At 41.5% G+C, this 18,315-nt stretch overlaps 1 protein-coding gene across 2 annotated transcripts in view; it reads right to left on the bottom strand.

Annotated features, from left to right (window-relative positions):
• The window catches only part of LOC121557515 (dual specificity testis-specific protein kinase 1-like), a 45,769-nt gene that overhangs the window by 19,516 nt on the left and 7,938 nt on the right, over positions 1-18,315 (bottom strand). For both annotated transcript variants that reach the window (XM_041871110.2, XM_041871112.2), the window contains one exon: positions 1,628-1,836. In XM_041871110.2, the coding sequence (XP_041727044.1) occupies positions 1,628-1,836 (209 nt within the window). The remainder of the gene's footprint in view (positions 1-1,627; positions 1,837-18,315) is intronic.

Genomic DNA, 18,315 nt, shown 5'->3' with positions numbered 1-18,315 from the left:
TACCTGACCGGTCGCTCCTACCAAGTGGCGTGGCGAGAATCTGTCTCCGCACCACGTGCTCTCACCACTGGTGTCCCCCAGGGCTCAGTTCTAGGCCCGCTCCTATTCTCGCTATACACCAAGTCACTTGGCTCTGTCATATCCTCACATGGCCTCTCCTATCATTGCTACGCAGACGGCACACAACTAATCTTCTCCTTTCCCCCTACTGATAACCAGGCGGCGAATCGCATCTCTGCATGTCTGGCAGACATATCAGTGTGGATGACGGATCACCACCTCAAGCTGAACCTCGGCAAGACGGAGCTGCTCTTCCTCCCGGGGAAGGACTGCCCGTTCCATGATCTCATCATCACGGTTGACAACTCCGTTGTGTCCTCCTCCCAGAGTGCGAAGAGCCTTGGCGTGACCCTGGACAACACCCTGTCGTTCTCCACTAACATCAAGGCGGTGACCCGATCCTGTAGGTTCATGCTCTACAACATTCGAAGAGTACGACCCTGCCTTACACAGGAAGCGGCACAGGTCCTAATCCAGGCACTTGTCATCTCCCGTCTGGATTACTAAAACTCGCTGTTGGCTGGGCTCCCTGCCTGTGCCATTAAACCCCTACAACTCATCAAGAATGCCGCAGCCCGTCTGGTGTTCAACCTTCCCAAGTTCTCTCACGTCACCCCGCTCCTCCGCACACTCCACTGGCTTCCAGTTGAAGCTCGCATCTGCTACAAGACCATGGTGCTTGCATACGGAGCTGTGAGGGGAACGGCACCTCCGTACCTTCAGGCTCTGATCAGTCCCTACACCCAAACGAGGGCATTGCGTTCATCCACCTCTGGCCTGCTGGCCCCCCTACCTCTGCGGAAGCACAGTTCCCGCTCAGCCCAGTCAAAACTGTTCGCTGCTCTGGCACCCCAATGGTGGAACAAGCTCCCTCACGACGCCACGACAGCGGAGTCACTCACCACCTTCCGGAGACACTTGAAACCCCACCTCTTTAAGGAATACCTGGGATAGGATAAAGTAATCATTTTACCCCCCCTTACCCCACCCCAAAGAAAGAAAAAACAATAACATATTGTAAAGTGGTTATCCCACTGGCTATAAGGTGAATGCACCAATTTGTAAGTCGCTCTGGATAAGAGCGTCTGCTAAATGTAAATGTAAATGTAATAACATTTTTGACATGCGTTTTTTCAGGATTTTTTTGTTGTTATTCTGTCTCTCACTGTTCAAATAAACCTACCATTAAAATTATAGACTGATCATGTCTTTGTCAGTGGGCAAACGTACAAAATCATCAGGGGATCAAATACTTTTTTCCCTCACTGTACATGTCACCTTTCTCTCCCTATTCCGCTACTGAAGCACATAGTGCAGATTGTAAACTGAACACAGTGGAGTACCATTGTGTACTCCCAGGTTTTTGTATGCTCAGGCATTCTTTATGGAGTGCAAGCTAATAATGGCATTGCCACCATCGCAAATGGAACCCTATTGTGTATATAGTGCATCATTTTTACAAGGGCCCATAGGGCTATGGTCAAAAAGAGTGCACTCTATAGAGAATAGGGTGCCATTTGGGATGCACGCTAGGTTCAATACAGATGGCTAGGGAGGGACCAGGTACCTTGTAGACTTTAGAGAAGAAGCCGCTCCCGATGAGCTCGGCGGTGAAGTTCTCCCAGAACTCCAGCTTGCGGACAGCGGTGCGGAGCTTCTGCCAGCGGTCCACATGGCAGTATTTGTCAGAGGACTCACCGTAGAGCCTGGGGCTGGTGGGCTCCGAGGACACGTCCACGTCACAGTCACACATCCTGGAGTGGGGAGTGATGTCTGCTATAAGGTAGACACACACACCAAAACACACATGAACATGTTCGAACGCACGCACACACACACACACACACACACACACACACACAAACACACACACACACACACACACACACACACACACACACACACACACACACACACACACACACACACACACACACACACACACACACACACACACACACACACACACACACACACACACAGACACAGGTTAGTCACACCCCTCACCTCTGTGACAGATTACATTGAGAGAATGGCTGTCCTTACAAAGAGTATGCAATAACCCAAAATAACCCTAAGTAGAAATCAAGTGCAGTGGATGAAAGAGAGAGCGGACTAGAGTAGACAATAATTAAATCTACACTCATTAGCTCGATGGGATGGAAAGTGCCTCCCCTTTAAGGAGTGAAACAAAGAGACATGAATAATGGTTCCTTAAAATAGTGTAGCAAGCCTGGGCAATGCAGGTGAGAGACTGTCCAGTGTAGCCGACTCCAATCAAATGACTTGTTTTCCTTCCAGGCTAATAATAACAAGAAAGATGGAGAGGGTTTCTATTCATTTTAATGAGAGAATCTGATGAGCGGGACATGTACGCCTACTACAGGATGAGGGGGAGATATTTGAAAGTAAAATGTCCTCTTCTGATGAGTCATCTGGAGAAGGTGCTCCTCTTCCATTAATTAATTTATAACCAGATAGAGGTGAACAGAGCTTTTTCTCATAAGATTATGTTCCTTAATTGCTTTATGTATAATTATCAGTGTGTGCTTCTATCGTTAAGGAGTCATTTTAAGGCTTTGAGGCATTCTAAGCCCTTTTCAGACATCAAACACAAATTATTGGAATCGACTGTCACAGGAAAATGTAGCTGAGAAGAACAACTCTAACAGGAAGTGTGTGCAGCAAACAAAACCACACTGTCATTGTTTTCATTGCAGCAGGACAGGCATATATCCTGTGTGGCACAACCACTATATGGTTTAAAACATACAGATCTGTCCTTCACTTAAAACACACATACAGTCCAGTATATTTTACATGTTCACCCACTGAACAATCGCAAGCCTCTACGGCTACGCACGTCACTATATTTTACTTTAAATAAGTTGTTTCAACTTGACTTCCGGTATCGGGACAGCATGGATGAAGGGCAGAGGGAGTTTGTTTTCCAGGACAGCAACAACAAACCCGGTCCTGACAATGACGCCAGTGAACAGCACAGATTGACACGCTGACACAATTGGCAGGGCTTTGTCAATCAAGTGGGAATCAACCCCACCATGGTATTCAACATGACAGAGAGGCTAGCTCTCACACACGCTGCCATTGTCTTAACAGCTACAGCCGTGTACAAACAATCACAGCGTTTTCATTTCAACTGTGACCCCCACCCACCACCACCACCACCACCACCACGACACCAACCCGGCTGGCTGTCAGAGAAAACGCTCACAGTGCAGCCTTATCATGTCTCTCACTGATGAGGACCCACAGTATATCATAGAGACACACTGTCTGTCACACAGAGCTATCCTGTAGCCTTCTACAACCCACCTCAATCAAAATGTTACTTTCACAGAAATTACAACACAAAGCATCCTATATGGCATCCTGTATGGTAGAAAGTCACACTCACATTTCATTCCAGAGCCACACTGTCACACAGTCACCAGAGCTATAGCCTGCTGCAACCCTCCTCAATAAAACAGTCATTTCCACAGAAGTCACAACACTGGACAACCTATATAAGTAAGTAGGTAAGCCTTGTCCAAGCCAGAACAGCCCAGAGAACAGACATCCTATATGGCACACAGAAAAGATGGATGTGGATTACAGTCTGGTGTGTTTGAATACATGAGGGTAGATAAATCAGGTAATTGTGACAGTTTCCCTTAGCATCAATCTGCTTACACTTCACTTGAATTGAGAGTGAATCTCATTGTACGAACAACAAATCTGTCTCTAAATTGAATTTCATAGTGTTTGGATTCAATTTGTGTCTACAAATCAGATTTTTCAGCCGGTCTATTTCAGCTTTGTCTTACAAAGGTGCCTTGTTACTGAGCCAAGAGCTGCAAAAAAATTAAGAAATGTTAGATATACATCCTAAATGACACCCTATTCCCTATATAGTGCACTACTTTTGACAAGGACCCATAAGTAGTGCACTAGGGAATAGGGTGCCATTTGGGATGCAGCTTAGTAAAGTGATTTCCTGTGGAAAAGCCTGTTATCACACTAACAGTGAGTTTGACCTGTGTCTGACCACAGAGACCTTCAGGAGAAACACTACCAGTGGGACCGCCCTACTGACGTCCCACCTACAGATAAGGAATGTGAGTTATGAGACTTTAACAGTGAGATCGGTTGGTTCACACCAGGGTGAGACTATTCCTCAGGGGAATGACTCTCTTTCTGAGGAAGTCCAACATATCTGACCGCTTTCTCAGTTCAGGGCAGATAGAGGGGAGGTGTGTTTGTAGTGAAAATGATGTGTGATAAATGTGGGCCAGAGAGAGAGAGAGAGTCAGAGGCATCTGAACCAAATACTTCTGTACTTCAGCAAGGCCATTTCCCGACTGAGGTGGAATCACGTCAACATATGACGTCACAAAGGATGACACAGCCTTCACACAGACACGCAAGCGACAAAAGTTTTACTACAATCTCTCCATATCCCATTCTGCTGTCTCCACATGCTTCAAGATGGCCACCATTGTTCCTGTAACCAAGAAAGCAAAGGTAACTGAACTAAACGACTATCGCCACGTAGCACTCACCTCTGTCATCATGAAGTGCTTTGAGAGACTAGTCAAGGATCATATCACCTCTACCTTACCTGCCACTCTAGACCCACTTCAATTTGCTTACCACCCAACTAGATCCACAGACGATGGAATCGCCATCACTCTGCCCTATCCCATTTGGACAAGAAGAATACCTATGTAAGAATGCTGTTCATTGACTATAGCTCAGCATTCAACACCATAGTACCCTCCAAGCTCATCATTAAGCTCGAGGCCCTGGGTCTGAACCCCGCCCTGTGCAACTGGGTCCTGGACTTCCTGACGGGCCGCCCCCAGGTGGTGAAGGTAGGAAACAACACCTCCACTTCGCTGATCCTAAACTCTGGGGCCCCACAAGGGTGCGTGCTCAGCCCACTCCTGTACTCCCTGTTCACCCATGACTGCGTGGGCAAGCACGCCTCCAACTCAATCATCAAGTTTGCAGACGACACAACAGTAGTAGGCTTGATTACCAACAATGACGAGCCAGCCTACAGGGAGGAGGTGAGGGCTCTGGGAGTGTGATGCTAGGAAAATAACCTCTCACTCAACGGTAACAAAACAAAGGGCATGATCGTGGGCTTCAGGAAACAGCAGAGGGGACCACAGTGGAGAAGGTGGAACGCTTCAAGTTCCTTGGCATACACATCACTGACAAATTGAAATGGACCACCCACAGTGTGTGGTGAAGAAGGCGCAACAGAGCCTGTTCAACCTCAGGAGGCTAAAGAAATGTTGCTTGGCACCTACAACCCTTACCAACTTTTACAGATGCACAATTGAGAGCATCCTGTCGGGCTGTATCACCGCCTGGTACGGCATCTGCACCGCCTGCAACCGCAAGGCTCTCCAGAAGGTGGTGCGGTCTGCCCAACGCATTACCGGGGGCAAACTACCCGCCCTCCAGGATACCTACAGCACCTGATGTCACAGGAAGGCCAAAAAGATCATCAAGGACATCAACCACCCGAGCCACTGCCTGTTCATACCGCTATCATCCAGAAGGCAAGGTCAGTACAGGTGCATCAAAGCTGGGACTGAGAGACTGAAAAACAGCTTCTATCTCAAGGCCATCAGACTGTTAAACAGCCATCACTATCACATTAGAGGCTGCTGCCTATAGACATAGACTAGAATTCACTGGCCACTTTAAGAAATGGAACACTAGCCACTTTCATTATGTTTACATATCTAGCATTACTCATCGCATATGTATATACTGTATTCTACACTATTCTACGGTATCTTAGTCACTTTAAAAATGTTTACATATCTTGCATTACTCATCTCATATGTATATACTGTTTTCTATAATATTCCACTGTATCTTAGTTCATGTCGCTCTGACATCGCTCGTCCATATATGTACACTACCGGTCAAAACACCTACTCATTCAAGGGTTTTTCTTTATTTTTTACTATTTTCTACATTGTAGAATAATAGTGAAGACATCAAAACTATGAAATAACACATATGGAATTAACATTTATTTTATATTTGAGATTCTTCAAATAGCCACCCTTTGCCATGATGACAGCTTTGCACACTATTGGCATTCTCTCAACCAGCTTCACCTGGAATGCTTTTCCAACAGTCTTGAAGGAGTTCCCACATATGCTGAGCATTTGTTGGCAGCTTTTCCTTCACTCTGCGGTCCGACTCATTCCAAACCATCTCAATTTGTTTGAGGTCGGGGGATTGTGGAAGCCAGGTCATCTGACACAGCACTCCATCACTCACCTTCTTGGTAAAATAGCCCTTACACAGCCTGGATGTGTGTTGGGTCATTGTCCTGTTGAAAAACAAATGATAGTCCCACTAAGCCCAAACCAGATGGGATGGCGTATCGCTGCAGAATGCTATGGTAGCCATGCTGATTAAGTGTGCCTTGAATTCTAAATAAATCATAGACAGTGTCACCAGCAAAGCAGCCCCACACCAAAACACCTCCTCCTCCATGCTTTACGGTGGGAAATACACATGCAGAGATCATTCGTTCACCCACACCGCATCTCACAAAGACACGGGGGTTGGAAGCAAAAATCTCAAATTTGGACTCCAGACTAAAGGACACATTTCCACCAGTCTAATGTCCATTGCTTGCGTTTCTTGGCCCAAGCAAATCTCTTCTTATTATTGGTGTTCTTTAGTGGTCTGATTCACACAGTCTCCTCTGAACAGTTGATGTTGAGATGTATCTGTTACTTGAACTCTGTGAAATATTTATTTGGGCTACAATTTCTAAGGCTGGTAACTCTAATGAACTTATCCTCTGCAGCAGAGGTATCTCTGGGTCTTCCATTCCTGTTGTGGTCCTCTTGAGAGCCAGTTTCATCATAGTGCTTGATGGTTTTTGCGACTGCACTTGAAGAAACGTTCAAAGTTATTGAAATGTTCCGTATTGACTGACCTTCATGTCCTTCGAGTGCATGTGTGGCACTATTTACATGTGTGTATGTGTGTGTGTGTGTCTGTGTGTGCACATGTGTGCATTTGAATGCGAGTCTATATGCATGTGTAAGCGCGTACAGTGATCATGAACTTTGTGTAACAGCAACTTCCCATCCACACTTACAGACTTCAGTCAATACTCTAGTCAGACTCAGAATGTGTCAATTGTCTCCAGTGCTCCGTCTGATGATCTCAGACACAGACCATTATGGTGCAAATTGGAAGCTGAGTCATTAATCCTACAAAATGATTTACTCCGGACATATGGCTCCAGCCGAGTGCATTAAGGTGAACACAACACTTTGTATGTGTCTCAAAGGGCACCATATGCACTACTTTTGACCAGGGCCTATATGGGCTCTGATAGGGAATGGAGTGCCATTTAGGATGCAATCTAAACACTTAGGGTGGATGCACTGAGGACACTGAAGTGTTAACTGCCTCGTGGATCTTCAGATATCCATCCAGGGGAGACAGACAGTGACTACAACGCCACAGGATCCCTGATGCTGCCTGCTTACGTCTGCAGTTCTGTGACCAACACAGGAAGAGCATGGAGAGATCATGTTGTGTGGCTCTACAGATGATCAATAAGTCTGAAACATACAGCACCCGGCCAGACAACACATATCTGTGGTGCTGACTGTGCTGAGTCTCAACTATAGGTCACCTCACACAGGTGGAATATGCTGAAGCCACTGTAATTTTATATTTAAAATGTATGTATGTGCCATTTTTGGCAGTCTGTCTGAGATTGTATGGCTGTACATTTGGGTTCTTGCTCAGCCTGTAGTTAGTGGCCTGAGAGTCCAAATCAAGGCATAACTCAATTATGCATGAACATCTTTAAATTTTTTCTAGAGAAAGAGATAGAGAGAGAAATAGAGCGTGAGTGAGAAAGAAAGAAAGACAAAGGGAGAGACTTTCAAATAACTGAGTTTCTGCCAGGAATAAGGGAGTTAATTGAATAATAACATTAAAAGGTTCAAAATAGATGGCATAGCAAAGAGCTAAAATATGCAGTAGTTAGCATCAGTGTTACAGTCAGGGAGAAACTTGGAAAAATGTCTAATTTTGCAGCGTGACTGTGAGAGCTTGTTGGTTACAGTTCCGCTGTATCTTACACATATTGTGTTATTCAGAAAAATCCATCATCTTTTGTTGTTACATCATTGTGCAGTCATGTGGGTGGGACCTCTATAAATAGGTTATCCCATTAACCCACTATTGGACTAGATCTGAGTACCAGCAGCCTGAGGCAAATACCAGTGCTTCCACACGAGTGACCAGCAACTGATCAACATGGCTAACTCAATCAGTCAATAAAATGTATTTTAGAAAGAGCATACAGTACATCAGCAATTGTCACAAACTGACGTAGGCCTATTGACCGTCCATTGACATCCATTTCCTCAGTAAAAAAAACAAAACAATTTCAATTAAACACATTGAATAACACATTCATATATCAAAAAATAAATCATAAGGAATAAGGTTTTGAAGTGTCTGTCCTATAGAGTATCTAGGAGACATAAGTCGGGAAATATTTTTGTTTCTTTGACACATATCTAAACCTTTAGTTTTTGGGGCACAAAACTCCATCCAACATAATATAAAAATCCCCTTCAAAATAATTTTAAGTTAGAGATTTTTCCACAGCATCCGCCTATGTCGGCCTTCCGCATCTGCGGTGTAAGGTGAACGAGTTACAGCGGTGTTTGCCAGACCATGAGAAATCAGTCTTCTCACGAAAATGTCTATAGCAAAAATGTCTTAGCCTCCTAACAAGTATAACCACTATATGGAAAGATGAGACTCTCACGAACAAGATGTGTTCTCTGTTTTGCTCTACGACTCATCTGAAGGTAACCCATACAAATTAATGGAAGTATGGAGGTAGTTTTGTGCCAACAAATATATAAGTGTAAAAAATATATATATATATATATTTCCTGATCTTTCTTATATCTCCGAGATATAGGACAGACACTTAAAATCCTTATTCCTTATGACTTATTTTTTTACTGTCTTTTTTTACCATTTGTGAATGTGTTACTCAATGTGTTTTCTATGGGCTAAAGTTGTAAAGGACTATTTTAATATTTTATCAAATAATTTAAACTTTACTTGACATCTAGCATCATAACAGGTTATAACACGGTCATAACCATGTCATAACATTTCATAACAGCTTATATAACTTGTGATAACCTGTTATAACACTGTCATGACACATATATTTAGACCTCTAGTGACATATATTGCGTTTTTTTATGGCTGGTTATGACACCTACATAAGAGTGTAAAAACCCATAAAACCTACAACGGTAGTTATTTTATGTCTGGTTATGAAACCTACATAAGAGAGTGTCAAAACCCACAAAACCTACCACACAAGGCAAAACATTCCATTACACCATACCGTACATGTCAACAGTATGTTTATGTTATATTTTTTGTTGTTAAAATTGACCATTTTAAATTATCATTGTAACTGCACCTGCCCCAATGCTCTGTTGCTGATGACTGGGATGAATGTCGTAGCAGATTTCAGGAGCAGGACAAGACACCCTCTTTTTGACTGATGACTGATATAAGGGCATGTACGTGATAGGCCTATCTGGCTTATATGATTATGATGGTCATAATGCTTCTTGACAGTGTCATGAAGTGTATTTTCTTAGTCCAAGTAAAGTGACACATAATGGTCATAATGCTTCATGACAGTGTTATAAAGTGTATTTTCTACAAGCTATTTAAAAATGATGAAAAAAAAACAGACTGTAAAGAATGAATTACAACAACAACAAAGGATTTAAGAAAATAACTTTAAAACGAAAGGAAACTACTTGGCAGGGAAGAAACTCATTTGAATAAATGAGTAGGAGTCATAACCAGGCGGCGGGGCACGCGTAGTGGAGGCGGGGCACGCGTAGACAAGATGGCGTATTGAATAGAAATCGGTACAAAACACCTCAAGATAAAAACATAATATTCAAAATCAGTAAGTTAGACTAAATATTAGCATTTCATATATTCGCAGTTAATATAATTCAATCTGGATAATAACAGAAATAAGATCATAAGGCTAGAGAAATATATCGACAAATATTACTACAACAAGCAACACCCAAACATGACTGAAGACAAGCGTGGAGAGCCGATCCCCAAAAGGAAACGTGACTCATCGACTGATACAGATGATATATGCTTTTCACCACTGGGTATGGTAAGTGTGGAAAGCGACCTGTTGAAGTCGATAAATGACAAATTGGGCATATTAGAATTGGTCAGTAAAGACGTAAAAGAGTTGAAAGCAAGTCTTCAAATGAGTGACGAAAAAGCTTTGGTAATGGAGAAAGAAACCAAAGAAATAAAAGTGACAGTCTCTAAAATGGAAACGGACGTTAGGGAATTAAAAAAGGAGAACAATCTTCTGAGAGAAGCCTTACTAGACATCCAAACTAGATCGATGAGGGAAAATCTAGTACTTACGGGTATTCAGGAAAAGGAGGGAGAAATAACAGAGAATATTATGAAGGACTTCCTGCATACAGCGCTACAAATCCCACTCGAGGCTGTCGATAAAATCCAACTCGAACGTGTACATCGTTTCGGAAAAAGAGGACAGAAATATGAGCGCCCAATCGTTGCCAAATTTGCTTTTTTTAAGGACAAAGCTATGGTGAAAAGCCTGGGAAAAAGACTTGCTGGCACGAAAATAGGCATAAATGATCAGTTCCCGAAGGAGATTGTAGAAAGGCGCAAAGTTCTGTATCCAATCTTCAAGGAAAACAGATTAAAAGGGAAACGTGTTGCACTAGTGGTGGATAAATTATATATTGACAACCAAATGTTCAGAGACACAAAGACTACTCCATGGCTATTCTAAAAGTTGTAATAGAGGAGTCAAATATTGGAGCACCTGATACTAGCAATGATAGGGATTGTAATATTAAATAACATTTATAGTAAGTATAGTATTTTATAAATGGATAAAACGATATAACAAGCAGAATAATACATATTTAAATACAAATAATTAGAACATGGCTTTTTTGGCGGGAGGTTGTTGTTTTGGCGGATGGTTGTTGTGGTTGGTCTTGTGTTCTCTCTGGCGTCCTTCTCCCTTGCGGCAGATGTGGATGCGGGGTGCGTTTGCACGCTCGGCCCATTTCTTCCGCAGTCAACCATGTGGTGTGCATTTTGTGTTTGAAAAGGTGCGGCGTTAAGTGAGTGAGAGGGGAAATGGTTGCATATCCCAGAGCCGACCGGGGGTCTATGAACAGGGGTAGTGAGAGAGAGAGCTTTCAATTTTGTGTAGATGAGGGATATACATTTTTAAATATAGTATTTAAATTAATCTAATCTAATTATTCATTGTCCTATCATGATGGAAAGATCCCTAACCCTATAACCTGGACACCCACCTGAGCGACCCATACACCAAAGAGAAGTTCCCATCTATTTTATGGACCTGCTGTGAATATGCAGCCTAAACAGAGAAATAAATGCGGTCAGAGACCTACTTGAGCAGCACCGCCCCCTCAAGATTCTGAGCCTGCCGGGCAGGGTTGGTCCTACAAAGCCAGAGCCCCCTGATGGGAGAGCAAAATATACAAGGAAATTCTCAAAGCTGCTAATGAGAACCTTGACGACCTTTTACCTAGCCGGTGGGGATTCCGGTGGGGTACGCCCACCCAGGTAGTGGCAGTGCTGGCAACACTGGCTGCAGTAACCCATGGGGGAGGGGGTCACACTCGGACAATCAGAGAGGGGGGTTTATCATTGTGGCCCAGGTGGCACAAAATAATCAAAGGTCTGACCGCATGGAGATGCTTGGGAAAATGGTTGCAACAGGGGATCAGAGTGTTTGTGTCTCAGGTGAAGAGGGTGGATCTGATCTCCATCACCTAGGACTTGACATAGATTAAGTAGATTAATCAAATCTCACATTGTTATCAATTTCTGCTCAATCTGCATGCTTTCTCAATCAGCTTTAACTGTATGTGCACTCGTAGATCAAGTTATTTCTCGAGTTGGGTTCTGGGATATAACAGCCGTTGAGTATCGGATTTTATGGTGGATTGTGGAGGAGGGGGGTTGAGTGTGTTGGAGTATGTGAGTATGTGCGTGTGTGCTTGTCTGGCATCTGTTGTGGGGGGGGTGGGGATGTTGGGGGGGGGTATGGGATGGACCGCAGGAATTATTTGCTAGGATAATAATTGCTAGTCAATGAATTAAATGTAATACAATGGCAATCCTGGTTATATGTTAGAATCCTATGCGTGAACTGCCGACATTATTACGCATATTAATTGATAATGATGGAAAATAGGATATGCATAATTTAAAAAATAATAATTGTTATATAGATATATATATATATAGAGGTGAAAGCATTGGAAATGCTTTTGGCGGTTAACCTGCTTCTGTTTTGTGGGTGGCACTGTGTGCTGTTTTCGATGGATGGGTCCTGGCCTCTCGGGGCCTTAGGGATACGGAGGGACGTGGGTGGGATGCTGATCACTGGGATGACGGCTCAACTTGGGATGGGGAGGGGCTTTAGCGGGGGAATTAGTGGAGAACAATTGAAGGGTTACTCCGTAGCGATGCAAATATCACGGTACAGCTATATGGACACTCAATCATTACGCTATTTTTTATTGGTAAATTTACAAACATATATAATGATAAATAGACTTGAAACTTGTATCTCATTATGGTGTATGGTGAAATAAGTATAGCCAGTTATAATTGTAATGGCTTAGCTGATAATAACAAAAGAAGAACAATATTTACATGGCTCAAAGAGAGGGAATATAATATCTATTGTATACAGGAAACTCATTCAACAATTCGAGATGAAGTAGCGTGGAAAAAGAATGGGGGGGAATATACTTCTCCCATGGGCAAAGAAATTCAAAAGGGGTGATGATATTAATTAATAGTAATTTCGATCCGAATGTGCAAATTGTCCAAATAGATACGCAAGGTAGATGGATTATTTTAAATATGGTATTGGACCATAAACAGATATGGCTCATTAACCTTTACGGACCAAATAATGATGATCCACAATTCTTTGACAATATATATAATAAATTATCAAGTCTGCAAGCAAACTCAAGACAATATTATTATGGTGGGGGATTATAATACTGTTTTAAATAGCTCAATGGACCGAAAAGGAAATCACACCACAAACAATCACCCACATGCTCTTAAGGAAATTGTGAATGTCATGGATACATTAGAACTAGTAGATATATGGAGGCTTAAATATGCTGATCTAGTGAGATATACATGGCGGAGACTGAATCAAGCTAGTCGTCTTGACTTCTTTCTTATCTCATTCTCGTTGGCACCAAAAGTAAAAAAAGTGTTGATAGGGGACAGAATGCGGTCGGACCATCATATAATAGGCATATACATTACTCTGACTGAATTTCCACGTGGGCGAGGATATTGGAAATTTAATCAAAGCCTATTAGATGATAATTTATTAATAATTAGAACAAAGGAATTTATAACTGACTTTTTCCAACATAACATAGGTACAGCGAATCCCCTTATTGTATGGGACACCTATAAATGTGCCTTTAGAGGCCATGCAATTCAGTACTCATCTCGAAAACTAAAGCAATTTAGGTCAAAAGAGTTTATACTAAGAAAGGAAATAGAAAGTCTAACAGAACAGATAGATGGCAATAAAAACTGTAACATAGAGGCTCAGAATAAATTAGAGGAAAAACAAAAGAAATGGAAAAACTTATTCAAGAAAGATCAAGTGTAATATATTATAAAAATAAAGCAAACTGGATGGAATATGGGGAAAAATGCACAAAATTCTTTTTAATCTTCAACATAGGAATGCTACCAAAAAGAACTTAATGAAACTGGTTACAATTGACGGAGTCACCCATAATTCACCTAATGATATTTTGAAGGAAGAAACAAAGTATTTTAAGCATATGTTTTCTTTTCAGTCGCCTCCATCTCCTCTAACTGAAGCTAATTGTAGAGATTTTTTTCCTATTGATAATGTCAAATTAACAGCCACACAGAAAGACTCATGTGAAGGTGAAATTACAGAGGAGGAACTTCTGGATGCAATTAAAGACTTTAAGTCCGGGAAAACTCCAGGGTTGGATGGCATACCAATCGAGGTATACCAAACCTTTTTGATATACTAAGAGGACCGTTATTAGCATGTTTTAACCACTCCTATGTAAATGGTAGATTATCTGACACTCAAGAAGAAGGTCTGATCTCATTATTACTGAAACAGGATACAAGTGGAAAATATAAAGATCCAGTCCATTTACAAAATTGGAGGCCCCTTACACTTCAGTGTTGTGATGCAAAAATCCTAGCAAAATGTATAGCGCATAGAATTAAAAAGGTATTGTCGGATATTATTCATTCTAATCAGACAGGTTTTTTACATGGAAGATACATTGGAGATAATATAAGGCAAGTATTGGAAACAATAGAACACTATGGAAAATATGGGAAACCAGGCCTGCTATTCATAGCAGACTTCGAAAAGGCATTTGATAAAGTTCGACTGGAATTTATATATAAATGCCTGGAGCATTTCAATTTTGGAGAATCTCTTATAAAATGGGTCAAAATCATGTATAGTAACCCTAGGTGTAAAATAGTAAATAATGGCTATTTCTCAGAAAGTTTTAAACTGTCAAGAGGAGTGAAACAAGGTTGTCCACTATCGGCATATCTATTTATTGTGGCCATCGAGATGTTAGCTATTAAAATCAGATCCAATAATAATATCAGAGGATTAGAAATACAGGGCTTAAAAACAAAGGTGTCATTGTACGCAGATGATTCATGTTTTCTTTTAGATCCACAACTAGAATCCCTCCACAGCCTCATAGAGGATCTAGATACATTTTCTAACCTCTCTGGATTAAAACCAAATTATGACAAATGTACTATATTACGTATTGGATCACTAAAAAATACAATTTTTACATTACCATGTAGTTTACCAATAAAATGGTCTGATGGTGATGTGGATATACTCGGAATACATATCCCAAAGGAAATAAATGATCTCACTTCAATAAATTTTAATAGAAAGTTAGCAAAAATAGATAAGATCTTACTACCATGGAAAGGAAGATACCTGTCAATTTGTGGAAAAATCACCCTGATTAACTCTTTAGTATTATCCCAGTTTACCTATTTGCTTATGGTCTTGCCTACGCCTAGCAAACAGTTTTTTAAATTATATGAGAAAAAAATATTCAATTTTATTTGGAACGGCAAGCCAGACAAAATTAAAAGAGCATATTTATATAATGAATATGAATTCAGGGGACAGAAATTATTAAATATTAAAGCATTAGGGTCCTCTGTAGCTCAGCTGGTAGAGCACGGCGCTTGTAACGCCAAGGTAGTGGGTTCGAATCCCCGGGACCACAAGTACACAAAAAAAATGTATGCACGCATGACTGTAAGTCGCTTTGGATAAAAGCGTCTGCTAAATGGCATATTATTATTATTATAATTAGACCTATCACTAAAATCTTCAGTCATCCAAAAGTTATACTTAAATCCGAAATGGTTCTCAAGCAAATTAGTAAGATTGTCTCGCCCACTGTTCAAGAAAGGACTTTTTCCCTTTATTCAGATTACAACCTCTCACTTTCAGTTATTTGAAAAGGAAATAATCTCCCAAATGTCACTATTTCTAAAACAAGCCATAGAAAGTTGGTTGCAATTTCAATTTAATCCTCCAGAAACGACAGAACAAATAATGCAACAAATATTGTGGTTAAATTCAAATATACTAATTGACAAAAAACCTTTATTTTTTGACAGAATTTTTAAAAAAGGTATAATCTTCGTAAATGATATCATCGGTAGGACTGGTGGAGTTATGTCGCACATGCAGCTAACAAAAACATATGGAAATGTCTGCTCTACCCAAAATTACAACCAAATAATTGCAGCCTTACCGCAAAAGTGGAAGAGGAAAGTTGAAGGGGGAGAAAGTAAGGAACTTGTCTGTCGGCCTTGCATTAAAGAACATAATTGGTTAAGGAAAACTGTGATAAATAAAAAAGTATATCAGTTTCACTTAAGGACCAAAGGATTGACAGCCGTCCCATATAGATTGCAAAATAGTTGGGAAGAGATCTTTGACGTACCGATCCCATGGCATAGTGTTTATGAACTGACACGCAAAACGACACCGGATTCAAAAATTAGAATCTTTCAATTTAAATTATTATATAAAATTCTTGCTACCAATAGAATGTTATTTATATGGGGGATACAATCTTCCCAGCTCTGCAGATTTTGCTGTGAAGAGATAGAATCATTAGATCATTTGTTTTAGTTCTGTCCATTTGTAGCTTGTTTTTGGACACAGGTCCAGGAATGGCTAAAGGATTGCAATATTTACCTGGAACTAACCTTTGCAGATAGCATTACTGGGTGATCTGAAAAGTCATAGTCAATCAATCAATAATATAATAATACTTTTAGCAAAAATGTTTATTTTTAATTCACAATCTGTAGAAGCAATGAGAATAGAAAGGTTCAGAACTTTTGTAAAACATCACAGTACGGTTGAAATATATATGGCAAATAGAAATCCTATATGGATGGTGTTAAGAGATAGATGGGAGGTATTGAATAGAGTTGAAGGATGGGACTAATAACAAATAACAACAAATAATAACAAAGATAGCTAATAATGTAAGCATACTGTGTCCATAATAAGTATATAGGTTGTATGTTGGGAGCTTTTGGGAAAGAGCACAGTTAGAAAGATATGGCATTTAGAAGCAAACCGGATGGACATCATGAAAATGATCGGAGAGGTTGAGAGTAGAAGAAGTTCAGGAGCAAAAAAATTAATAAATATATATATATATATATATATATATATATATATATAGAATTATTGTAAAATTAACTCTGTCCATAAGGTGTAGATAGTAAGTATAGACCGGAAGTAGAGGCCTGGGCGTTGTTGTTCACTAATTTACTCCAAGTAGGGAAAGGATGGTGGGGTTGAAAAGTAATAAAGGGGAATATATATATAAAAAAAAAAAAAACATGGGGGATTGGAAGTGATGCAGACAATTACATTGATAGAAGATACAATCTATCTGCAATATTAAGCTGATCCACCCCCCAAAAAAAAAAAATATATATATATATATATATAATGAAAAAAAAGTAGCGGGAGGAATGTCCATAGGGGAAGTAGCAGGGGGGAGCAGGTGGCTGACTAGTGGTGGCTATTCAGCAGCCTGATGGTCTGAGGGTAGAAACTTTTGGCCAGTCTTTCAGTTTTTGTCATGATACTGGTGCAATGGTGCGTTTGGCTGCACGTATCAACCTCTGAAGAGCCTTGCGGTCTGTGGCGGTGGAGTTCCTGTACCAGGCTGTGATGCAGCCCGACAGTATGCTCTCGATGGTGCTCCTGTAGAACACTATGAGGGCCCTCAGGGATAGGCCGGATTTCTTCAGCATCTTGCGGTTGAAGAGTCGCTGTCGTGCCTTCTTCACTACGGTGTCCGTGTGGTAAGACCATTTCATCTTCTTTGAGATGTGTACGTAAGGGAATTTGAAGTTATTGACCGTCTCCACGGCGGCCCCATTGATGGGGCCGTGTCCAGCCTGGTTCCTCCTGAAGTCCACAATCAGCTCCTTTGTTTTGCTAACGTTGAGGGAGAGGTTGTTTACTTGGCACACGCTGTCAGAGTGCCTACCTCCTCCCTGTATCCAGTCGGTCACCTCGTTGTTGGTGATCAGGCCTACTACTGTCGTGTCGTCAGCGAACTTGATGATGGAGTTGGAACTGTGAGGCCACGCAGTCATGGGTATACAGGGAATACAGGAGGGGACAGAGGACGCACCCTTGTGGGGCCCCCTTGTTGAGGATCAGTGTCGAGAAGGTAATGTTAGCTACCTTCAACACCTGGGGGAGGCCCATCAGGAAGTCCAGGACCCAGTTGCATAGGGAGGAGTTCAGACCCAGGGCTGTGAGAATTGTAATGAGCTTATAGGGTACTATGGTATTGAAGGCCGAGCTGTAGTCGATGAACAGCATCCTCACATCCTTTGTCCAGGTGGGTAAGGGCAGTGTGCAGTGCAATGGCAATTGCGTCGTCCCTGGATCTGTCAGGGCAATAGGCGAATTGGAGAGGGTTGAGTGTGTCAGGGAGGGAGGAGGTGATATAGTATTTTCTG

This window comes from Coregonus clupeaformis, chromosome 18, assembly GCF_020615455.1.
Source record: "Coregonus clupeaformis isolate EN_2021a chromosome 18, ASM2061545v1, whole genome shotgun sequence".
Taxonomy (NCBI): Eukaryota; Metazoa; Chordata; class Actinopteri; order Salmoniformes; family Salmonidae; genus Coregonus; species Coregonus clupeaformis.
Note: the sequence above shows the minus strand (reverse complement) of the source record. Positions and strands in the feature narration are given on the sequence as shown.